The 25,335-nt window shown below is 45.9% G+C and overlaps 1 protein-coding gene across 1 annotated transcript in view; it reads left to right on the top strand.

Moving 5' to 3' along the window:
* TEKT4 (tektin 4) overlaps positions 1 to 25,335 on the top strand; it is a 33,447-nt gene that overhangs the window by 3,649 nt on the left and 4,463 nt on the right. The window contains exons 2-5 of the mRNA XM_069984198.1: positions 3,043 to 3,113; positions 9,878 to 10,021; positions 18,759 to 18,981; positions 24,226 to 24,380. Coding sequence (XP_069840299.1) covers positions 3,043 to 3,113; positions 9,878 to 10,021; positions 18,759 to 18,981; positions 24,226 to 24,380 — 593 coding nt within the window. The remainder of the gene's footprint in view (positions 1 to 3,042; positions 3,114 to 9,877; positions 10,022 to 18,758; positions 18,982 to 24,225; positions 24,381 to 25,335) is intronic.

A 25,335-nucleotide genomic window follows, 5' to 3' on the forward strand; every position in this document is an offset into this window, starting at 1 on the left:
CCGGGATGTATGGTGGTTACACAGCGACCCCTAGTGTCCGGGATGTATGGTGGTACATGGTGGTTACACAGCGCCCCCTAGTGTCCGGGATGTATGGTGGTACATGGTGGTTACACAGCGACCCCTAGTGTCCGGGATGTATGGTGGTACATAGTGGTTACACAGCGACCCCTAGTGTCCGGGATGTATGGTGGTACACGGTGGTTACACAGCGACCCCTAGTGTCCGGGATGTATGGTGGTACATGGTGGTTACACAGCGACCCCTAGTGTCCGGGATGTATGGTGGTACATAGTGGTTACACAGCGACCCCTAGTGTCCGGGATGTATGGTGGTACATGGTGGTTACACAGCGACCCCTAGTGTCCGGGATGTATGGTGGTACATAGTGGTTACACAGCGCCCCCTAGTGTCCGGGATATATGGTGGTACATAGTGGTTACACAGCGCCCCCTAGTGTCCGGGATGTATGGTGGTACATAGTGGTTACACAGCGACCCCTAGTGTCCGGGATGTATGGTGGTACACAGTGGTTACACAGCGACCCCTAGTGTCCGGGATGTATGGTGGTACATAGTGGTTACACAGCGACCCTTAGTGTCCGGGATGTATGGTGGTACATAGTGGTTACACAGCGACCCCTGGTGTCCGGGATGTATGGTGGTACACAGCGCCCCCTAGTGTCCGGGATGTATGGTGGTACATAGTGGTTACACAGCGACCCCTAGTGTCCGGGATGTATGGTGGTACATGGTGGTTACACAGCGACCCCTAGTGTCCGGGATGTATGGTGGTTACACAGCGACCCCTAGTGTCCGGGATGTATGGTGGTACATGGTGGTTACACAGCGACCCCTAGTGTCCGGGATGTATGGTGGTACATAGTGGTTACACAGCGACCCCTAGTGTCCGGGATGTATGGTGGTACATGGTGGTTACACAGCGCCCCCTAGTGTCCGGGATATATGGTGGTACATAGTGGTTACACAGCGACCCCTAGTGTCCGGGATGTATGGTGGTACATGGTGGTTACACAGCGACCCCTAGTGTCCTGGATGTATGGTGGTACATGGTGGTTACACAGCGACCCCTAGTGTCCGGGATGTATGGTGGTACACGGTGGTTACACAGCGACCCCTAGTGTCCGGGATGTATGGTGGTACATAGTGGTTACACAGCGACCCCTAGTGTCCGGGATGTATGGTGGTACATAGTGGTTACACAGCGCCCCCTAGTGTCCGGGATGTATGGTGGTACATAGTGGTTACACAGCGACCCCTAGTGTCCGGGATGTATGGTGGTACATAGTGGTTACACAGCGCCCCCTAGTGTCCGGGATGTATGGTGATACACAGTGGTTACACAGCGACCCCTAGTGTCCGGGATGTATGGTGGTACATAGTGGTTACACAGCGCCCCCTAGTGTCCGGCATGTATGGTGGTACATAGTGGTTACACAGCGACCCCTAGTGTCCGGGATGTATGGTGGCACATAGTGGTTACACAGCGACCCCTAGTGTCCGGGATGTCTTATCTCTACACAGCGCTGATGTCTTATCTCTACACAGCGACCCCTGGTGTCAGGGATGTCTTATCTCTACACAGCGCCATCTAGTGTCAGGGATGTCATATCTCCACACAGCGACCCCTAGTGTCAGGGATGTCTTATCTCTACACAGCGACCCCTAGTGTCAGGGATGTCATATCTCTACACAGCGACCCCTAGTGTTTGGGCTGTATAGTGGTGTATAGTAGTTACACAGCGCCCCCTGGTGTTTGGGCTGTATAGTGGTATATAGTAGTTACACAGCGCCCCCTGGTGTTTGGGCTGTATAGTGGTGTATAGTAGTTACACAGCGCCCCCTGGTGTTTGGGCTGTATAGTGGTATATAGTAGTTACACAGCGCCCCCTGGTGTTTGGGCTGTATAGTGGTATATAGTAGTTACACAGCGCCCCCTGGTGTTTGGGCTGTATAGTGGTGTATAGTAGTTACACAGCGCCCCCTGGTGTTTGGTCTGTATAGTGGTATATAGTAGTTACACAGCGCCCCCTGGTGTTTGGGCTGTATAGTGGTGTATAGTAGTTACACAGCGCCCCCTGGTGTTTGGTCTGTATAGTGGTATATAGTAGTTACACAGCGCCCCCTGGTGTTTGGGCTGTATAGTGGTGTATAGTAGTTACACAGTGCCCCCTGGTGTTTGGGCTGTATAGTGGTGTATAGTAGTTACACAGTGCCCCCTAGTGTTTGGGCTGTATAGCAGTATATAGTAGTTACACAGCGCCCCCTAGTGTCCAGGCCGTCCCATCTACACAGTGCCCCCTAGTGTCTGGGTTGTCCCCTCTACCATTTTTAAAGGGAAACCATCAGCATGTCAGACAAATCTAACCTGCTGATTGTTACCTATAGAGCACAGGAGACACCAAGGAAGCCATGTCTCTTACCTCCACTCTCAGGGCTGCTTTCTTGCAGTTTGTAGTTTAGTTCAGCGACTAGTCAGGCTGTTTGGAGCACTGGGGGCGGTCCGGATCGGTAGTCTGGGGGTGGTAGCCCCGCCCCCAGTGCTCCAAACAGCCTGACTAGTCGCTGAACTAAACTACAAACTGCAAGAAAGCAGCCCTGAGAGTGGAGGTAAGAGACATGGCTTCCTTGGTGTCTCCTGTGCTCTATAGGTAACAATCAGCAGGTTAGATTTGTCTGACATGCTGATGGTTTCCCTTTAAAAATGGTAGAGGGGACAACCCAGACACTAGGGGGCACTGTGTAGATGGGACGGCCTGGACACTAGGGGGCGCTGTGTAACTACTATATACCGCTATACAGCCCAAACACTAGGTAACCATCAGCAGGTTAGATTCCTCCTTTTAGTACATGTGAAGTGTTATTGCTGATAGCTCGCAGCTATTGGCTGAGCTGGAGCTGTCATTACTGCCGGGATTAGTGGGGTAGGAGCCCCCCTTTGGCTGGGTGTACACAGGAGGTAGTATTATGGGTGGTGTGTCCCTGTACATCTATATCCTGATGACATGTTGTTATATTATAGGAGGTGGAGCTGATCAGAAATGTTCAGGATCTTCTGAAGAGGACCCTGGATCAGACCGTCCAGCAGATCAGGTAACGGTGAGGACCCGTCTGTCTCCTTCCCGTTCTGTCATCCTGATCGGCCTCTTCTAGTCTTGTCTAGTCTATATAATAACTGAATCTTTCCCTCTATTATAGCTTCTGTATTATACTCTATTATTGTCGTACTCTGCCACCTGGTGTCCAGATCTGGTATAAAGTAAATTCTCATCAGGCTTGGTTTGGGTTAGATTTGCTGCCTTTCTTTCATCTAGTGTAAGATGTACATACTTACTGTTACTGTAGGTTGCACACTCCATTGGTCAGTCTTGGCACTGATGTCTAGGTCAGTGCTTCTCAATTCCAGTCCTCGGGCCTCTCCGACAGGTCATGTTTTGAGGATTTCTTTAGTGTTTGACAGGTGATATAATTATACTCAGTGCATCAGGTATTATCACAGGTGTTCTTTGTATGGGAAATCCTCAAAACATGACCTGGGAGGCCTGGGGACTGGATTTGAGAAGCACTGGTCTAGGTGGTGGTTATGACTATGAGCTATACAAACATTACATGGTTACTTTTCTACAATCCAGGAGAAGCTCTTCTGTGTATATGAGGAGCAGCACTATTTCTTACCATTATATTACTTGTATATGATGTTCATCACTATTAGAGATGAGTGAACCTCAAGCACGCTCAGGTTTGTCCAAACCCGAACTTTCAGCATTTGATTATTGGTGGCTAAAGAAGTTGGATGCAGCCCTAAGGCTGCATGGAAAACATGAATACAACATAGGCCATAGGCCATAACCATGTTTTCCAGAACCTCCTAGGGCTGCATCCAACTTTTGCCACCAGTTATCAAACTCCAAAAGTTTGGGTTTGGGCAAACCCCAGCATGCTCGAGGTTCGCTCATCTCTAGTCACCAGAGCTAATGAGTGTAGGCTAGCTGCTATGTTATCTCCACAATGCACACACCGAAAAATAGATCCCGCTCCCCTATATCTCTATAGCACACACAGAAGAGGAGATCCTGCTCCCCTATATCTCTTTAACACATGCAGAAGAGGAGATCCTGACCCCCTAAATCTCTATAGCACACACAGAAGAGGAGATCCTGCCCCCCTATATCTCTGTAGTACACACAGAAGAGGAGATCCTGCTCCTCTAAATATCTATAGTACACACAGAAGAGGAGATTCTGCTCCCCTATATCTCTATAGCACACACAGAAGAGGAGATCCTGCTCCCCCATATCTCTATAGCACACACAGAAGAGGAGATCCTGCTCCCCTATATCTCTATAGGACACACATAAGAGGAGATCCTGCTCCCCTATATCTCTATAGAACACACAGAAGAGGAGATCCTGCCCCCCTAAATCTCTATAGCACACACAGAAGAGGAGATCCTGCTCCCCTATATCTCTATAGCACACACAGAAGAGGAGATCCTGCTCCCCTATATCTCTATAGCACACACAGAAGAGGAGATCCTGCTCCCCTATGTCTCTATAGTACACACAGAAGAGGAGATCCTGCACCCCTATATCTCTATAGTGCAAACAGAAAAGGAACTCTCCCTCTTTTGTGTGTGCTACAGAAGAGCAGGATGTGTGCGCTATAGAGTTATAGGGGAGCAGGATCTCCTCTTCTGTATGTGCTATAGAGATATAGGGGAGCAGGATCTCCTCTTCTGTATGTGCTATAGAGATATAGCGGGGCAGGATCTCCTCTTCTGTGTGCTATAGAGATATAGGGGAGCAGGATCTCCTCTTCTGTGTGTACTATACAGATATAGGGGAGCAGGATCTCCTCTTCTGTGTGTACTATACAGATATAGGGGAGCAGGATCTCCTCTTCTGTATGTGCTATAGAGATATAGGGGAGCAGGATCTCCTCTTCTGTATGTGCTATAGAGATATAGGGGAGCAGGATCTCCTCTTCTGTATGTGCTATAGAGATATAGGGGAGCAGGATCTCCTCTTCTGTATGTGCTATAGAGATATAGGGGAGCAGGATATTCTCTCCTGTGTGTGCTATAGAGATATAGGGGAGCGGGATCTCCTCTTCTGTGTGTGCTATAGAGATATAGGGGAGCAGGATCTCCTCTTCTGTGTGCTATAGAGATATAGGGGTGCAGGGTCTCCTCTTCTGTGTACTATAGAGATATAGAGGAGCAGGATCTCCTCTTCTGTGTGTACTATGGAGATATAGGGGAGCAGGATATCCTCTTCTGTATGTGCTATAGAGATATAGGGGAGCAGGATCTCCTCTTCTGTGTATACTATAGAGATATAGGGGAGCAGGATCTCCTCTTCTGTATGTGCTATAGAGATATAGCGTGGCAGGATCTCCTCTTCTGTGTACTATACAGAGATATAGAGGAGCAGGATCTCCTCTTCTGTGTGTACTATGGAGATATAGGGGAGCAGGATCTCCTCTTCTGTATGTGCTATAGAGATATAGGGGAGCAGGATATCCTCTTCTGTGTGTGTGCTATAGAGATATAAGGGGCAGGATCTCCTCTTCTGTGTGTGCTATAGAGATATAAGGGGCAGGATCTCCTCTTCTGTATGTGCTATAGAGATATAGGGGAGCAGGATCTCCTCTTCTGTGTGTACTATAGAGATATAAGGGAGCAGGATCTCCTCTTCTGTATGTGCTATAGAGATATAAGGGGCAGGATCTCCTCTTCTGTGTGCTATAGAGATATAGGGGGGCAGGACCAACTCTTCTCTATATCTCTACAGCACACACAGAAGCAGCATGGAGGACATTATAGAGCAGTGTACGCTGTGAATCTAGCACTATACAATTACTAGAGAATTCGTCAGCCTCACTATGTCTCTCTTACTCTACAGCTATCTCTTTCCCCCTTCATCTTCATAGACTGTAGAACGGGCAGTATGTAAACCCCATTCCCAAAAGATTGCAGCATGAGTGCCCCCATACCAGTGTCAGTCAGTTATTCATAGCATTACTAACTAGAGCCCCAGTACCCCCATAGCTGCATTAGTCAAAGTGCCCCCATTGGTTGTGCTTTTAGAAAGTCCATTGTGTAGTGTCACCATGAGTGCAGGTAGGTAATGCCAGAGCACCAGTTCCCCATAATAGTAATCCTAAATCGTGTCGGCTACCCCCATAAGAGTAATAAAGTGCCCATAGATTGTAATGCCCTGGATGTTTTAGTGAGTAATGCTGGGTAGAGTCCCCCCTGAATAGTGCTGAGCAGAGTACCAGGACCCCCATAACAATGACAGGCGGTGAACCATAGGGCTTCAGGTCATAGTTAGAGGCATATGGAGTCTATGTAGACTTATTCCTGTATAGACCATGTACCCGACATATAAGTAGCTGTGATCCTAAGGTCACACCATCTGCAGATCACCCTCACAATAAGCAGATCAGGAGCTCACTATCCCTTTAAGCAGCCTGTAAGCACATAATAAAGCCGCAGAGTGGTTTTACAGTATCCTGCATTAAAATGAATAGCCCTGATAGCACTCCCGGGCTATAAACACTATCTATACAGCTTAGATGTAAAAACACAGGATCTGGGGTGAGATAAGCGTCGCAGTTCATCTCCTCTGTCTGTGTCACCATCCGGTTTCTAAAGTCTCCGCTGTAATCATTAACTTTCAATAGTTTAATAGGTGAGATTAATGGGTGAGGAAATGTTTCATTGATGATTCTCGGCTCTTGGCTTCACGTTGGGCCCAGTGGTCCTATCTCCTATCTGTGGATTACAAAGGGTTAATGCTTATAGTTATAATGGAAAATAGTAAGGGACTGCAGTGCTGCCTATCACCAACAGATGGCGATATAGATTATATATTGCAGTTTTATAGACCACCTACTGGTTATAGACAGTACTGCAAGCACAGTGTAAGTTGTAATTATCAGCATTATGATTATTATATCTCTTTACATAGCATACTAAGTCAGCCTAGAGGAGTAGGCTTTACAGCTATTGCAAAACTACAACTCACATCATTCCCTTACAGCCTTCGACTGTCCGGGCACACTGGAACATGTGGTTGAGCAAAAGCTGGAGAGCCTCAGTTTGGGATGGACAGTGCTCTCAGTAATTCACACTACTCTTCCTATCCCCTCAAAGCATGCAGTATCATAAAGAGAGAGAGACTGCAGCTGCATCTCCCTACTCCAAAATACACTAAACAGACCCCATGCTTATGGAGGAAGTTTCTGAACATTTACATGCCTGTGATTGACGGCACACTGAGAGTGGTAGTTTTGCAACAGCTGGAAAGCTACAAGTTGAAGCACATCACCTCTTCCCCTCTCACAGCATTCTGTTTCATAGACAGAGAGATAGAAGCTGCAGCTGCATCCCCCTTCTTCTTATTCTCTCTTAAAGTTATTACTAAAAATAGTTTTCTCGGTTATAGGGGGGGTTTCTGAACATTTACATCCTGTTAATTCCCTTTCGCATCATGCAGTCTCATAAAGCAAGAGAAAGATAGAGTGAAACTGCAGCTGCATCTCCCTTCTCCTTGTTTTCTCCTTACTGTATTAAGGCTGGGCTGGGTCCACACTACGTAAAAAACACAGCCGTATTTCATAACAACGGCCGTATTTGCGCAAATACGGCCGTTGTTATGAAATACGGCCGTGTTTTTTACGTAGTGTGAACATAGCCTTACACTGTATTGTTTTCCTGGTTATGGGGGAGGTTTCTGAACATTTACTTGACAGTTTCTCTCCATATTCCCTTTCACATCACTGCAGCTGCATCTCCCTCCTCCTTGTTTGCGCTTTGCTGTATTAGGCTAAATTGACCCCATGCTAATGGAGGAAGTTTTCAGACAAGCCCGTCATAGATAGGGTATGTTGATAGTGGTAGTTTTATAACAACTGTAAAGCCACAGGTTGGGATACAGGACTTTTACTATGTGACATGTTTCCCCACTTCTCCCCCTTCCCCTGTCACAGCATTCAGTCTCATAGACAGTCTCATGGTGGAAATGAGATATACTACAGATTTCCTCATAGTCACACGTATTATACTGATGGGTGCTCTTTATATGCAGAGCCAGGCTTGATGTTGTTGCAGTCAGTATCTAGAGGAGAATAGCCAGCGCTGGTTTGATCATATGTAACAAGAAGTTCCTTAGACACAAGACGTCTTAGAGGAGAGGGAGATTGGAGGTTATAGGAGAGGCAGGCATGACTGATGGATGGGTGACAGCTCGCTGCTTCTGGAGATGACTGACAAGATATGAAGGAGAAGAACATCTAAGACGACTTTGAAGATCTTCACAATGTCTTCTAGGTTATGAAGGAAGTGTGTTTAGGGAATATTCATCAAGATATAAAGAAAGAGTAAGAAAGAAGGTGGAGAATAGGGATATGACTATGGGCCTGACAGCCATAGAGGTCAGATGAGACCCCTCCACCAATCTGATGCATTGACTTTTATAATGAGACACAAGTCTGGAAAATCTGACCATCCAGGCTTACAACGTTTACAACAGGATCTCTGAACTGTCAGAGCATTCAGGCTATAGGGTATCAATCCCAGAAGCAATATACCAAGGTTCAATACAATGCCTCCTGCTAGTACTGGTGGTAGTAGAGGGAAGACCCCAAGTGATAGCCATATAATATACCTTACATGTCAATATGCCATATAATATACCTTACATGGCAAAATGCAGCTGAGCACCCAAAATCATGGACAGCAGAATTAAGTGGGCCTTTCCTTTGTTGCTCATTGGATTCAGGAGTGTGAGCTAGGCTGCTAGGGATGACCAAGAAGGGGACAGAAGGACCCTTGACCCCAGCCAGCTGTCCCTGCCTACTTGCTACAAGACAGCCCTAGGCAGCTGTAGGCAACCGGGCGACGCTCCTTTACCTGCACCTGAGGTGTAAAACACAAAGCAAAGACAAGACAAAACACCAAGGGATTGTCGTACATCAGACCTAGTGAACAACGTGGTACAGAGTGAGGATCAAAAAAGGGTTGTCAGAGGTACAAAAGCCGAGATTAGTATAGACAGGTAAAGAGATACAGGATACGCTTAGCACACCTAGAATGACTAATAGCTAGCAAAGACTACTGGACAAACAAATACTTTATAGGAGGCCAAGGACTCAGTACAACATGTGATTGGTCCAGGCGCACACAACACCGACTGACAAAGCAAAGGATGAATGGAGAGGCAGAATGTCAATCAGAAAGCAAAACAAAGGTTAACTGTTAAATGACCAGAGGACACTCAGCAAAGAAGAGATGGGTGTGGCGGAGAATCAACTACCACTTCAGCAAATGAAACATAGAATTTAAATACTAAATCAGGCATATACAACGAGCCATGGACCGCACCGGGGTCAGAACAGGCACAGGCTTGACACAGGTCTTCCATGTCTACGGTACATGCTGCCCCACCACTGAAAGCTGTCTATTGAAATTGTAAAAATGGCTGACCCCTGTAATTAGATGGTGGACAGATAAATGCAGTGCAAAGTAAATGGGCATGGACAACATGGACCCTTATTCTTTAGGCAGCTTTCATATGTATTATATTACTTTAAAGCTAAGCTCCGCCCCTGAGGAGCAGCGCCTCTTGTTTTTCTTCTCTTATTTTTAGGAAGTCTGAGTTCATAGTATGCAGGGATCTAATCTAGAAGGCAGGACTGTGGACTTCTTAGCTGTCTGAGGACATCAGGGACAAAATTGTAGACCTGCATAAGGCTCTGATGGGCTACACGATAATAAGCAAGCGCCTTGCAAGCCATAGGGATTGTCCAATTTTTAACAGTGGATCCTAATACTGTCTCTCTTTTCTTTTCAGGCAGAACAGAGACGCCAAGGAGAAGCTGGAGATGGACTACTCAGACAAGGTGGACGCTTACGGCCTTGACGATAAGAGCGGCAGATACAAGAATCAAAGCACCGACATCCAGTTCCATCACAACTCATCCAAACTAGAGGACAAGTAAGTCATAAACTAGGAAGGTGGAGTTACCTGTAATCAATGTGACTTCCAATATCCTAATCACCACATGTAATACTCCTCATGGTGGAGAAGCAGAGATATGAGGAGCTGTTTGTTAGGGTCCTCGCACAGCAGCTGTAGTATCCTCTGTGGGACATAAAGGTAATAGTCACATAATTGCAGCTCCACTATATTTTAGGATAAGACGTTCACTGTTTTGCCTTGAAGCTGTTTTGTATTTGGACACAGTTGATTGACTGACGCCTTTTATCTGTAATGAGTCCCCGCGGTCCTCCGATCGCTGCCCGAGCCTACCGCTACATATATTACATCTCACCCACCAATAAAGAAATCATTATATTCCAGCATTGAAGCTTCAGCTTTTCTATTACACAAACCTCTCATCTGGAAAAGGCTTCAAAGTCACTCTGTGTATTATAGCTTACTGATCTAATGAGCCAATCTCCATTGTCTTATCTATACACATCCATATTCATGTTTTATAGTAGTACATGGGAGCAGTATTATAGTAGTTATATTCTTGTATATAGGAGCAGTATTATAGTAGTTATATTCTTGTATATAGGGAGCAGTATTATAGTAGTTATATTCTTGTATATAGGAGCAGTATTATAGTAGTTATATTCCTGTATATAGGAGCAGTATTATAGTAGTTATATTCCTGTATATAGGGGCAGTATTATAGTGGTTATATTCCTGTATATAGGGGCAGTATTATAGTAGTTATATTCCTGTATATAGGAGGCAGTATTATAGTAGTTATATTCCTGTATATAGGAGGCAGTATTATAGTAGTTATATTCCTGTATATAGGGGGCAGTATTATAGTGGTTATATTCCTGTATATAGGGGCAGTATTATAGTAGTTATATTCTTGTATATAGGAGCAGTAGTATAGTAGTTATATTCTTGTAAATAGGAGCAGTGTTATAGTAGTTATATTCTTGTATATAGGAGCAGTATTATAGTAGTTATATTCCTGTATATAGGGCAGTATTATACCAGTTATATTCTTGTATATAGGAGCAGTAGTATAGTAGTTATATTCTTGTAAATAGGAGCAGTGTTAGGCTAGGTTCACACTGCGTTTTCAGCATCCGTTTAACGCATCCGTTTTTTGCAAAAAACGCATGAAAAACGGATTGCAAAAAACGGATTCATTTGTGTGCATCCGTTTTTCCATTGACTTCCATTATTTAAAAAAACGGATCCGTTTTTTTTGACGGACCAAAAAACGTTGCTGACCCTATTTTTCTGGACGTTAAAAAAACGGATCCGTTAAACGGATGCTGAAAACGCAGTGTGAACCTAGCCTTATAGTAGTTATATTCTTGTATATAGGAGCAGTATTATAGTAGTTATATTCTTGTATATAGGTGGCAGTATTATAGTAGTTATATTCCTGTATATAGGAGCAGTATTATAGTAGTTATATTCATGTATATCGGAGGCAGCATTATAGTAGTTATATTCTTGTATATAGGGGCAGTATTATAGTAGTTATATTCCTGTATATAGAGGCAGTATTATAGTAGTTATATTCTTGTACATAGGAGCAGTATTATAGTAGTTATATTCTTGTATATAGGAGCAGTATTATAGTAGTTATATTCTTGTATATAGGAGCAGTATTATAGTAGTTATATTCTTGTATATAGGATCAGTATTATAGTAGTTATATTCTTGTATATAGGAGCAGTATTATAGTAGTTATGAACTGGAGAGAGTGGAACGGCTGCACATCCCATCTATGGCTGATACTAATGCCGCTAGGCCTATATTAAAAATCAACACCAGAGTGTCTGTATATGAATTGATCAAGCCATATTGCCCCGTGTACCACCGCGCAGGTCCTCTGGTCCACACGGGTCCCTACGCTAACGCCAACCCCGCAAAGCGTGCACATGCAGGAAAGGGAGGCCATGGAACGGCCCTGCAACCCCAATGTCACAGGACCAGACCCAAAAAGCCCCACCAAAACCCAGCCAGCACCACCGGCGGGGAAGGCTGCCCCCAAACGACACAAGTATGGATATGGTATTACACTTACCATTCTGGTGTGGTGTTTTTGGGTCTGGTCCTGTGGCATGGGGGTCGCAGGGCTGTCCCATGGCCCCTGTTCCCTGGCTGTGCACGCCTGCGGGGTTGGTGGCCACTGACTGGCACGGTGTGGACTTAGTGTAGGGACCCATGTGTATCAGATACCGGCACGAGGTACATGGGGCAGTATGGCTTGATCAATTCATACACTAAATTCTGATGTGTTTTTTATTTAGCCTAGCGGCACTAGTATCAGCCATAGGTGTGAGGTGCAGCACTCTGTTTCTTCCCTGAACTGCATTTTGTTTCTCTCTTTTCTCTGTGTTTTTGCACTCCTCCTGGTGAGACCCACATGACCGCAATTAGCAGGAGACACCTGAGTGCACATGGTTTTAATCCCTCCTGTTTTTTCCCATTCTGTTTGCTGCAGTTATGGTGAGTGTAATTCCTTATCCAGACTTGTGCTGCTTGGGGGCGACCTTCTCCGCCGGTGGTGCTAGCCGGGTTCTGGTGTGGTGTTTTTGGGTCTGGTCCTGTGGCATGGGGGTTGCAGGGCCGTCCCATGGCCCCCGTTCCCTGACTGTGCGCGCCTGCGGGGTTGGTGGCCACTGACTGGCACGGTGTGGACTTAGTGTAGGGACCCATGTGTATCAGATACCGGCACGAGGTACATGGGGCAGTATGGCTTGATCAATTCATACACTAAATTCTGATGTGTTTTTTATTTAGCCTAGCGACACTAGTATCAGCCATAGGTGTGAGGTGCAGCACTCTGTTTCTTCCCTGAACCGCATTATAGTAGTTATATGCACAAGCCAAAAAGACAGAAATGGCTGCACATCGCACCCATGGCTGACACGAAAGCTTATTCAGCTACATTTAAAACCAACATCAGAAGTTAGTATATAATTTGGCCAAACCATATTGCCTCATGTACCACGTGCAGGTCCTCTGATACACATGAGTCCCTAACTAAAAAACATCACTGTGCCGGTCAGCGACCACATTCCCCGCAAAGCGTGCGCAAGCAGAGAAGGAGGGCCACGGAATGGCCCTGCAACCCCATTGTCACAGGACCAGACCTACAGGACTACATGAAGTTTCCACTTAGTTTAACTTATGCATATTCTCTATAGCAATTCTGCATTAGCTATTATTGTACGTATATCACCTCCGCATCAGCTACAGCGCTAAAGATTATTTTTTATGTCATTTGTTTGTATACAACCTTTAAACTTGCAGCCCCGTGTCAAATGGCCGTGGCCTAGAGTGTGTGTGCATTGGGTTGGCACAACCTCTCCGTCCCTCCTCCCCACCCTCTTCATCGTTAGGAATGCTCCAGGCAGATTGTCTCCTATTCATCACCTGTGTCAGCACGGCACATGGGCTGGATTGTTAAGGCACCTGTGCAATGTTCACTGCAGAGTAATAGGAAATATCCTGCCAGTGGCATTCCTAATGATGAAGAGGGTGGTGAGGAGGGACGGAAGGGTGGTGCAAGGTTAGGGCACAGATACTCATGGCCATGGCAGTTTGGCACATGGCTGCAAGTTTAAAAGTATTTTTGTAGGGACAATAAATGCATCACCTGCTGAACAGACCCCAGGACAGATCTTGGATTAAAATCAGCTATCCTAAGGTACAAGTGGTTTGGGGGGACAGATTGTGGGTACAGAGTCGCTTTAATAAGCCCTTAAGTTTACACAACAGAATGTAAAACATCACACTAGTTTCAGGCTTATCTGGTGGTCTGGGATAGTGAATGAGTTATTGCCAGTATACCTTTTATACTACGGTAGTGGAAAGTGGTAAAACTTGCTTTCCCTTGCTTGCCTGGTCATAATATGCTTATAAGGAACACTTATAAGGAACAATTGTAGAAATCCCTTAGATAAGCAGGGGTCTTTCTAGGTTTTGCTTTACTTTTCGTCATACATCTGGCAAGTATGGCTGAGTGTCAGTATGAGTAGAGAGATAGAAAAAGGTAAAATCATTGCCTCCTGGAAAATATAGGAAAGACTTTCATTTCACCTATGTATAACCAGCCGGATTACAGCCAGAGTCCTTCCCTGCAAATATTTGTCTTCTGCGAAGTGACCACTAGATGGCAGCAGAGACTTTTCTCAGAAACACTAGGGCTGCCTTTTACCCTCTGTATCGTGTTGGGTCGGCTTGTTGCTTAGGGATAGACGAAATTCATAGCGATTTAGGATCTTGGGAGGTGGGGAGTAAGCGCCAAATGAGATCTTTTGGGACATAGATCATCTTGTTAAAGACAACGTGAAAAATTTTACAAGGTACATCATCCCAGTCTCTCCTCCTACCATACTGTGATATTAATTCATCGGGTATCGTAAAAAGCAAAAACGATGTAGATGGGAATTGCAATCCTCTCCGCACAACTCCTTCCATCGCCTGCCTGTTAGCCGACGGCTTTGACAAATTAATGAGCCGCCATAGACTCTTCCTGTTTGGCGCTAATGCGATATGAATCATGTGTCTCTTTATGGCACATTAGTATCTGTATAGCGTCAGGGTGGATCTCACTGTAGGGTAGGTAGCATTCACCTCTATTAAATGATAAGCGGAGCGCCAGTCTCCGTCCGGACTCAGGTAGGAGTTGTCCAAATGAAGAAAAGAAAAAAAAGGCTTCAGATCTCGGTGGATTTATTCAGTGCTCATTCATCACCCGGAGGCGTATGGACGTCTGCGTGCTTAGTTTTAATCAGTTAATTCATTATTCACTCCTGTCCATCAATAAGCTTACCAGCGGAGTAATTTAATAAATGTAATGAACATGGAGAGGGATAGATAAGGGGAAACTAGATGAATAAATACTGCAATATAACTATGGACACTAGAGGGCGACATTAAACACCATTCCACAGTCCAGGGATGGGGAAACTGCATGACAATGTCACTATTGCAGGGACGGGGGTCCTTTGGCCCTTTAGCTATTGCATAACTACAACTCCCATCATGACTGGACAGCTCTCAAGGCATGATGAGAGTTGTGGTCATGCAACAGATGGAGGGTGGAAGGATCCTCGTCCCTGCCATAGCTATATTGTCATTGGATCCTGCTCCTGTTCACGTTGCTTCTGAATGTGTCTTTCTATTCCTGAACCAGGAAGCTCAGGATGAATAGCTGTAGGTCCTTTCCAAATATTGGCCCCTTCACAGTCTTTCCCTGCAGAGGGGTGCAACAAATTGAACAGCCAGGCCACACAAATGATCCTCGTATTGTTCGTGCAGCCCTGGAAACTGCCAGCACAGATATGTATATATCTTTGCAGACTTTTTCCAGATCACACACCATAACCTACTTACCTAGTGTGCTGCTGTGTGATCTGACATCCTGCGCTCAGCGTCTCCCATCCAGCCACTGTCTTCAGATCCCGCCTCCTCCAGCTGTCAGTCATTCTGGAGGAGGCGGGGCCTGAAGAGATAGCAGCTGAATGTGAGAGGCGGAGAACAGGATGCTGGATTACAGCAGCAGCACAGATCACACACTATTACATACTTACCTAGTGTGCCACTGTGTGATCTGACATCCTGTGTTCAGTCTTTCCCTTCCAGGCGCTGCATCTTTGGGCCCTGCCTCCTCCAGCTGTCAATCATTCTGGAGGAGACGGGGCCTGAAGAGACAGCAGCTGGACAGGAGAGGCGGACAAGATGCCAGATCACAGCAGCAATGCAACAGGTAAGTATGCAATGGTGAAAGATCTGGCAATAGTCAGCACAGATATATGTATATCCGTGCTATCAGTCAGCCTTTATCATTATCGCCCTCACATCCCCTGTTTACATGGAAAGATGTGCTGTAAACAGACGATCAGCCGAGGATTGGGCATTTTCCCCCCTGATCACAGTAACTTACATGGACCGAAATCTTTCTAGCAGCCCTCCTGGCTGATAATCGGCGTGTGTAAAAAGCCCTAAACAGCCGGTATGTACCTCAATTATGGCTTTCATCCCCCTCCCCCAGACATCACGCCTCTGAATCCCGATCACAGGCGACATTTCCTCGTTTTAATTCACTCCTAAATCTGAGAATAATTGCCGCCGTGTTTCTCCATCACTAATTCTAATTGATTTCTGATCGGCTTACTCATCATATACTACTAATCTGTAAAGCTGGATGAATGAGAAGCTTTCCCCCGCACCGGCCTGACACATAATTATTGGGAAGTTATCAGAAACCTAAAGCTGCACATCACTGGTCTCCACCCCGCGCCGCTCCAGCTGCTGCAAAATCGCAGGCATGATGGGAGTTGTAGTTTTGCAACAGCTGGAGGACCGCACCATTAGGCCATGTTCATACTCTGTAAGAGACCGTCCGTTCTCTCTCCATAGTGTGCACTGACAGGGTTTTCTGTGGCCGCTATTTAATGAATAGTGGCCGCAGAAAACTGACATGTCAGTTTCTTGGGGCGCCACTAGGAATCCCGGCCAGAGCGTATAATATGTGTTTACACTCCGGCCAGAATTCCATAGACGGTAATGTAACGTATATATTCATATTAATCACGGCCGTTGTTGCAATCGTCAACGGCCGTACTTTTACGAAAATATACGTTGTGTGAACATGGTCTTACCTTGTATTGTTACTTTTTTCCCCCATATTGAGTGACACTCTCTTGCATTTTGCAGTACCAAATGTGGCCTAGAGACAAGAGTGGCGCTGTTCTTGGAAACAATTAGACCTATAATTAGCCATAGCTGTGGAGATGGCTGTTATAGCCCGAACTTCACATAGTGCTAATAGTGGATTTACATCTCAGAGGCTGTAGCCTGTTCTATCCATCATTTAGGCCAGAGATGGGGAACCCTCAGCCCTCCAGCTGTTGGAAAACTACAATTCCCATCATGCCTGCACAGCCAAAGGGAAGCTTTAGGCCAAACCTAGGTCAGTGCTTATAACTTTGGCTTGGCCTGGACTAAAGCTGGTGGGCTGGACATTCATAAAGACGACATCTACTTTCCACAATCCCCCATAGATATGCACGCTCAGTACAGCCAGTTGTGCATGTCTTCTCAAAAAGAGGGGGGGGGGGAGGGGAGAAAGCCGATGCTAGACATCTTTGGTTGCTGCATATCTCCTGACCACAGCAAAAGGATCCAACATGTCTGACAGTTCTCTCCCCTTGTCGATACTTGGGATGCTGCCATGCACATTACATTACATTACGTTTTGCAACAGCTGGGGAGCGTGCAGTTGTCAGAGCATGCTGGGAGTTGTAGTTTAGCAACAGTCGAAGGGTCCTGTAGCTGTCAAGGAATGCTGGGAGTTGTAGTTTAGCAACAGTCGGAGGACCTGTAGCTGTCAGGGAATGCTGGGAGTTGTAGCTTAGCAACAGTTAGAGGGCCTTTAGCTGTCAGGGAATGCTGGGAGTTGTAGTTTAGCAACAGTTGGAGGGCCTGTAGCTGTCAGGGCATGCTGGGAGTTGTAGTGTACAATATTTAGGCCTCCAGATTTCTAGTCCGGACCAGAGTACTCTCCCCCTAGAACGGCGTCCTGATTGAAGCATCAGTTGAGCATGTGCATTCTACTTTATGGGACTGAGAGGGTCACCCAGACGCTGCACTACACTTTTGTGCAACATTCTCACAGGCTGTTAAAGGGGTTGTCCAGCGAAAATCTTTTTATTTCAAATCAACTGATAGCAGAAAGTTATGTAGATTTGTAATTTACTTCTATTAAAAAATCTCAAGTCTTCCCATACTTATTAGCTGCTGTATGTCCTGCAAGAAATGTTGTTTTATTTTTAGTCTGACACAGTGCTCTCTGCTGACATCTCTGGCTGGGACAGGAACTGTACAGAGTAGGAGAGGTTTTCTATGGGGTTTCATAGAAAACCGAGACAGAGTTCCTGTCTCGGCCAGAGATGTCAGCAGAGAGCACTGTGTCAGACTGAAAATAAAACAACATTTCCTGCAGGACATACAGCAGATAATAAATATGGGAAGACTTGAGATTTTTTAATAGAAGTAAATTACAAATCTATATAACTTTCTGATATCAGTTGATCTGAAAGAAAAAGATTTTCGCTGGACACCCCTTTAATGAAACAGGATATAGGAGACTTACAATTATCTGAACAGGGGTCCCATACCCCCCCAGCACCCACACATTTATCACCTGTCCTGTGGATAAATATTGTCCATGGTCCAGCCCCTTTAAAAGATGCATGACTCCTATCTAGCAACTAGATGAAAGATTTAAAGGAATTCTTTAGGCAGAACTGATACTCTGAGTTATACCTAGCGCAAGGCCTGAGGGATCCAAAGAAAACCATAGGAATTATTCACCATCCCCGCAGGCAATAGACATAATTACTGTTATAGGAATTCATATGAATACACCTTAAAGGAATTTTCAATATTTTTGTAAATAATGTTCTGAACGTTTCTTTATAGTCAGCTGATTTAATATTTTATACTGTACTCCCAACATGATGATGTATCGTCTATATCTGTGACCACACATGTCCCCACTATGACTGATAGATAGAAGGGTCAAAGGCCATTGGCTAAGGAGGGACACAGCAGACAGGACTCTAGTGATCAGGACTGTGGTATCCAAGAGCAGGGTCACCCATCAGTCCACATCCTGCTGCTCAGTCTCACTCCTGGACGTCCCCTTTAATAAAGTCGCTGTTTTTTTTGCTTCCAGTACCTCCACCCCGGAGTCGTGGGCTCAGTACAGTCACGAGAACATATACAGGGCTGAGCGGGAGAGGATGGCCTCCATCAACCTGCGCTCCCTGATCGACAATATCCTGCAGGACACATCCGAAGACCTACGATCCCAGTGCGACACCGTCAACAGCGCCTTCGCCAGGCGGTGCGAGGAGGTGGAGGACGTCAAAAGGAAACTGGAGGATCACCTGAAGAAGGTAACGCCAAGATGGCAGGTCCTCAGCTGTTGTAAAACTAGAAATCCCAGCATGCCCTGAGAGCCTGTGGTGTGCTGGGAGTTGTAGTGCTGCAGCAGCTGAATGGTCCAAAGCGGTCAGGACAGGGGCGTAACTACCACTGTGGCAGTTATAGCGGCTGCTATGGGGCCCGCTGCATCAAGGGGCCCCGTGGCCTGCTCCTACAATACACTGGGCCCCCTGAGCCATCATCATTTGCAGCACCTAGGTGGCCGACTTGTCAGGGCATGCTGGGAGATGTAGTTCACTATCTGCAGGAGAGCCTGTAGCTGTCAGGGCATGCTGGGGGATGTAGTTCACTATCTGCAGGAGAGCCTGTAGCTGTCAGGGCATGCTGGGGGATGTAGTTCACTATCTGCTTCAGAGCCTGTAGCTGTCAGGGCATGTTGGGGGATGTAGTTCACTATCTGCTTCAGAGCCTGTAGCTGTCAGGGCATGTTGGGAGATGTAGTTCACTATCTGCAGGAGAGCCTGTAGCTGTCAGGGCATGTTGGGAGATGTAGTTCACTATCTGCAGGAGAGCCTCTAGCTGTCAGGGCATGCTGGGAGATGTAGTTCACTATCTGCTGGAGAGCCTGTGTGGCATTTGTAGTTGTCACTCATATGCTTGCACTAGTTCTCTCCCTCTTTAGTGCAATGATTTAACCTATGAAGGGTTGATGTCCGCAGTGAGGGAGCAGTAAATAATGGGCGTCACATTATATAGATATAATGGTGTTATAACGACGCCATTATTCTCCGCTTATAGTGATAGATCTGCCGCTCCGTCCTGACAGAAATGTCCTGGGAAAACATCAGTCAACAGGTGAATCAATACCCAGAGTAAGCTGCAGTGCTGAGCTGGTGATGTGTGAACAGCAGGGGGCGCTGCAGGACACCGCTAATGTGTTGTTGTTATTGCAGCAACAGGTGGGGATGTTATAGCAGCTCCGTATCTAAACACAAGAGACCGCTGCGCTGAGGTAAAGGGGGTATGACTGGGGGTTGTAGTACAGAACTGTTCACAAACAGGCTGAGATGGTATCACCTTCCCTATATGGGATCTACACTCAGCAGAGGGGACACTCACAGAAACCACAGGGCGTTAACCACATGGCTGTATGTGACCACAGAGCTGTATGTGACCACAGGGCAGTATGTGACTATAGAGCTGTATGTGACTACAGGGCGGTAACCACAGAGCTGTATGTGACTACAGGGCCGTAACCACAGAGCTGTATGTGACTACAGGGCGGTAACCACATGGCTGTATGTGACTACAGGGCGGTAACCACATGGCTGTATGTGACTACAGGGCGGTAACCACATGGCTGTATGTGACTACAGGGCGGTAACCACATGGCTGTATGTGACTACAGGGCGGTAACCACATGGCTGTATGTGACCACAGAGCTGTATGTGACTACAGATCTTCTATCTATCTATCCATCCATCTCCTATCTATCTATCTATCTATCTATCTATCTATCTATCTATCTATCTATCTATCTCCTATCTATCTATCTATCTATCTCCTATCTATCTATCTATCTATCTATCTATCTATCTATCTATCTATCTATCTATCTATCTATCTATCTATTATCTCCTATCTATCTCCTATCTATCTATCTATCTATCTATCTATCTATCTATCTATCTATCTATCTATCTATTATCTCCTATCTATCTATCTATCTATCTCCTATCTATCTATCTATCTATCTATCTATCTCCTATCTATCTATCTCATATCTATCTCCTATCTATCTATCTATCTATCTATTATCTCCTATCTATCTATCTATCTATCTATCTCCTATCTATCTATCTATCTATCTCCTATCTATCTATCTATCTATCTATCTAAACCAGCAAAATTACCGCAGCACTCCGTAGGTAAATTTTCAAACTGTGAAGTTTATTGCTTCCACAAGTGCATTTAGCAACGTTTCAGCTCAATCGGTATGAGCCTTTCTCAAGCTGATTGAGCTGAAACGTTGCTAAATGCACTTGTGGAAGCAATAAACTTCACAGTTTGAAAATTTACCTACGGAGTGCTGCGGTAATTTTGCTGGTTTATATACTCTTATACCCGTGGTCCGCAAGGGTATTTACTGCAGGCACCAACGACATAAAGATTTCTGGAGTGCTGCGTCCACCTTATGCTATTTATCTATCTATCTATCTATCTATCTATCTATCTATCTATCTATCTATCTATTATCTCCTATCTATCTATCTATCTATCTATCTATCTATCTATCTATCTATCTATCTATCTATCTATCTATCTATCTATCTCCTATCTATCTATCTATCTATCTATCTATCTATCTATCTATCTATCTATCTATCTATATATCTCCTATCTATCTATCTATCTATCTCCTATCTATCTATCTATCTATCTATCTATCTATCTATCTATCTATCTATCTATCTATCTATCTATCTATCTCCCTCCTCAGTAACATGGCTGTCTACCTATCTCCAGTAACCTCACCCGGCTGCCCCTCGGTATAGGACCCGCCATCTGTGTACATGTTATGTAGCAGTTGTTGGCACAATTAATTTGCTGCGGTATTTTCTGTGGCCCCTTTGCCCCGTCTCCCCCTGGTTTCCATAACAACCTGGGCAGTCAGCGGTGGCCTGGCTGATCATTAGCTGGCAGCGGAGCTGTTTGTTTTGCGCTCTGTGATCGCACGGCTCATCCGGCCGCAGACACTTGTTCATTAGAGGGACCCGGCGGTGTAATGTGACACACAGACAGCTGTGAAGTGCCTCACGCCGTGTGTTTCCCTAATATTTACATCCTCATCCAATAATTACCTGCATGAAGGAATTCAGGAGAGGAGGATCCGCTAAGGGGCCCGGCTGAGAGTGAGGGGTCTATACATCCCACTAACATCTATAGCACTGACACCTATACAGTTCTTACATACTACCCATAGACAAGCTCCAATGTAAACTTTTATACAGAGTTAAAGGGGTTATCCAGTGTTAGAAAAACATAGCCCCTTACTTCCAGAGACAGCACCACTATTGTCTTCAGTTCAGGTATGATTTGCAATTAAGCTTCATTCACTTCAATAGAACTGGTTTGCAAAACTCTACCTAAACTGGAGACAAGAGCGGTTCTGTCTCTGGAAGAAAGCGGCCAAATTTTTCTAATGCTGGCTAACCCCTCCACTAAGGTTGTGTTATTACAAACCCTAATGCATTGGTCTCCATTCTGAGGCGCCCTCGCTGTACCAAAACTACAGCTCCCAAGATGCCATGGATCTCCGACTGTTGTAGCACTACAACTCCCAGCATTCACTGACAGCCACATGCTCTCCAGGAGTTGCAAAATGATAGTTGTAGAACTATTCTTCAGCTGGGAGTGGTAGTTTTGCTCCTGCTGGAGAGCCTCAGGATGGGGGTCGCTGCTCTAGTTTTCGGTATGCTACTATAGAAGCCTTCAGATCAGTGGTCGCAATCTGTGGCTCTCCAGCCCTTGCACAACTACGACTCCCAGCGTGATGTGGTGGTTGCAGGCTCTCTAGCAGTGGCCAAACTACAATTTCCAGCATGATGGGAGTTGTAGTTATGCAACTGCTTGGAGAGCCACAGGTTGGGGTTCAGAGCCCTAGTTATTCTTCTGTTGCAAAACTACAACTCCCAGCATGCCCTGAGGATGAGCTAGATCCTATTTTTAGGGGATGTCTTATTTTTCCATGAAGAAGAATTCATATGTCACATGCACAGCTGGGACAGAGCATATGGTATGGCGGCTTCCGGCCACCAGGGGGAGCTAACGTCAGCACACTTGTACAGCACAGCAGGGACAGCGTATGGTATGGTGGTTTCCAGCCACCAGGGGGAGCTCACCACAGCACACTCATACAGCACAGCAGGGACAGAGAGTACAGTATGGCGGCTTCTGGCCACCAGGGGTAGCTCACCACAGCACAGTAGTACAGCTCAGCAGGGACAGAGTACGTTATGGTGGCAGGGGACGGGATAACGGAAGACTGTGTGCAGCTCTACATCTGGCAGAAGGGGAGAACGGGGATGGCGGCAGTCGACGGGCGACGGGCCTTGATGGCTTGTCTGCACATTTATAAGTAATAGCCGTGGAAGGGAACATTGAGGTTGGGGGCAGGTGACAGTCCTTATGTCCTGTATGGAGCTGCTCTGCAACGGACAGTAAAGGTAGGGGACAATCGTGGTGTGCTAAAAAGAATCACAGCTGCATGCCCTGGTGTTCTGTTCGGCGGGCAAGCTTCCAAACAACTACTTTGCTAGTTCTTACTTTCAGGGGAGACTTTCTATTTAGCAATTCAGCAAAACCTCTACTAGGTCTTATTTTCAGGGAAACAGGGTAGATGATGCATGGCTGTCAGGGCATGCTTGGAGTTGTAGTTTTGCAATTACTTTACAGCCACAGCTGTTGGTTTTCCTGCCAGTGAGCATAGATATAGAGAATAGGAGACCTGAGTATTGGATGGGTGCTCTCCAGGTATGAGGGTCCAGTGGTGGTCTGGCTGCCTCCAATTCACATGGTGGGCTGTTTCAGAAATTGCTAGATTTAAATGGGGTCCCTTACACTCTGGACCCTTATCTATTGGCCAGAGGGCGGAGCAGCTGCAAAGAGTGGCTTTCTGTGTCTATCTATGAAGGTAATGTGACAGGCCATTGATTTCAATGAGAGCTGTGTAATACTTCATCTCTCCTCTGGGAGCGCTGCAGGAAAACAGAACACTCACAATTGGATTTCTGTACAGCTAAAGCTTTGGCTGTCCAGGCATGATGGGAATTGTGGTTTTTTAAGAGCTGGAGGGCCGCAGGTTCCCTATCCTTGGTTTACAGATTACAGCTGATCGCTGGGGATCTCAGCAGGAAAATACTCTGCTTATGGTCAGAGGGCTCTTCGAATTAAAAGCCATAGTCCAAAGTGAACAATCCCTTTAAGTTTTTCCCTAATATGCCACATTGGTGATATTTTCCTTGCAGCCGGCTGAGACTACTGACATGTTCCCTAAGTAAATACACTTGCAGATTGAGCGCTCACCCTGCCGGCCATACACACTAATATCCTTGCAAATATTTGAGCACCTACAAAGGCTCCGGAGCTCAGTTATTGCTCAGATGAAACATAACCAGGTTCTGTATAAAAAGACCCGGCAGCATTATATGTATACATGTGTATATATTATACTTCTCTGTCATTCCTCCGTGCAGACCCTGAAGGAGATCGGAGATCAGGAGAATAATATCGCCGCTCTCAAGCAGGCTATAAAGGATAAGGAGGCTCCTATGAAAGTCGCTCAGAGTCGGCTGGATCAGAGATCGTACAGGCCCAACGTGGAGCTCTGTAGGGATCCTGTACAGTTCAGGTAAGTGCGGGGAATAAGGAACATTGCTCCAACCACTGCTCCTGAGATGGATCCTGGGTAAGACTTCTTCACCATACTGATAGAAACCATTATGATTATGGTCATGGTACCTCATTGGGTGAAGACTGGAAACTTGAGCTTCAGTTAATGTCATTTACTATGGTGAAGCTTTGCCAGTAACATCCCCATAGCTTGCCAGGTGATAGCGATGCAGATAAATACTGTCTTTTTCCACCCTTTAATCTGTCCAGTCTACTTTATTCTACTGGTTCTGTCAATGAATACTTCCAAAATGGTTGCTATAGAGTTGAGTTGAATGGCTAGTCTTGGCTTGGCTCTATAGCTTAGGTCTGTCTACCCTGGTGAAGTACCCATAGCATGGTTTAGTTCTCTGTAAATGCAACCCCCTATGGCAGATCAAGCCTCAAACCAAGCAGTGGACTTTGTAAACCATTCATTGGAGAAACAAGTCTCATCCATGGAAGACGTACCTCACACCTTACAGGATGCTGATACCACAGGAGACATCACAGGGATATGGGGTCCTCACACCTTACAGGATGCTGATACCACAGGAGACATCACAGGGATATGGGGTCCTCACACCTTACAGGATGCTGATACCACAGGAGACATCACAGGGATATGTGGTCCTCACACCTTACAGGATGCTGATACCACAGGAGACATCACAGAGATATGGGGTCCTCACACCTTACATGATGCTGATACCACAGGAGACATCACAGGGATGTGGGGTCCTCACACCTTACAGGATGCTGATACCACAGGAGACATCACAGGGATATGGGGTCCTCACACCTTACAGGATGCTGATATCACAGGAGACATCACAGGGATATGGGGTCCACACACCTTACAGGATGCTGATACCACAGGAGACATCACAGGGATATGGGGTCCGCACCTCACACCTTACAGAATGCTGATACCA

The sequence above is a fragment of the Dendropsophus ebraccatus genome, chromosome 9, assembly GCF_027789765.1.
Source record: "Dendropsophus ebraccatus isolate aDenEbr1 chromosome 9, aDenEbr1.pat, whole genome shotgun sequence".
NCBI classification, from domain to species: Eukaryota; Metazoa; Chordata; class Amphibia; order Anura; family Hylidae; genus Dendropsophus; species Dendropsophus ebraccatus.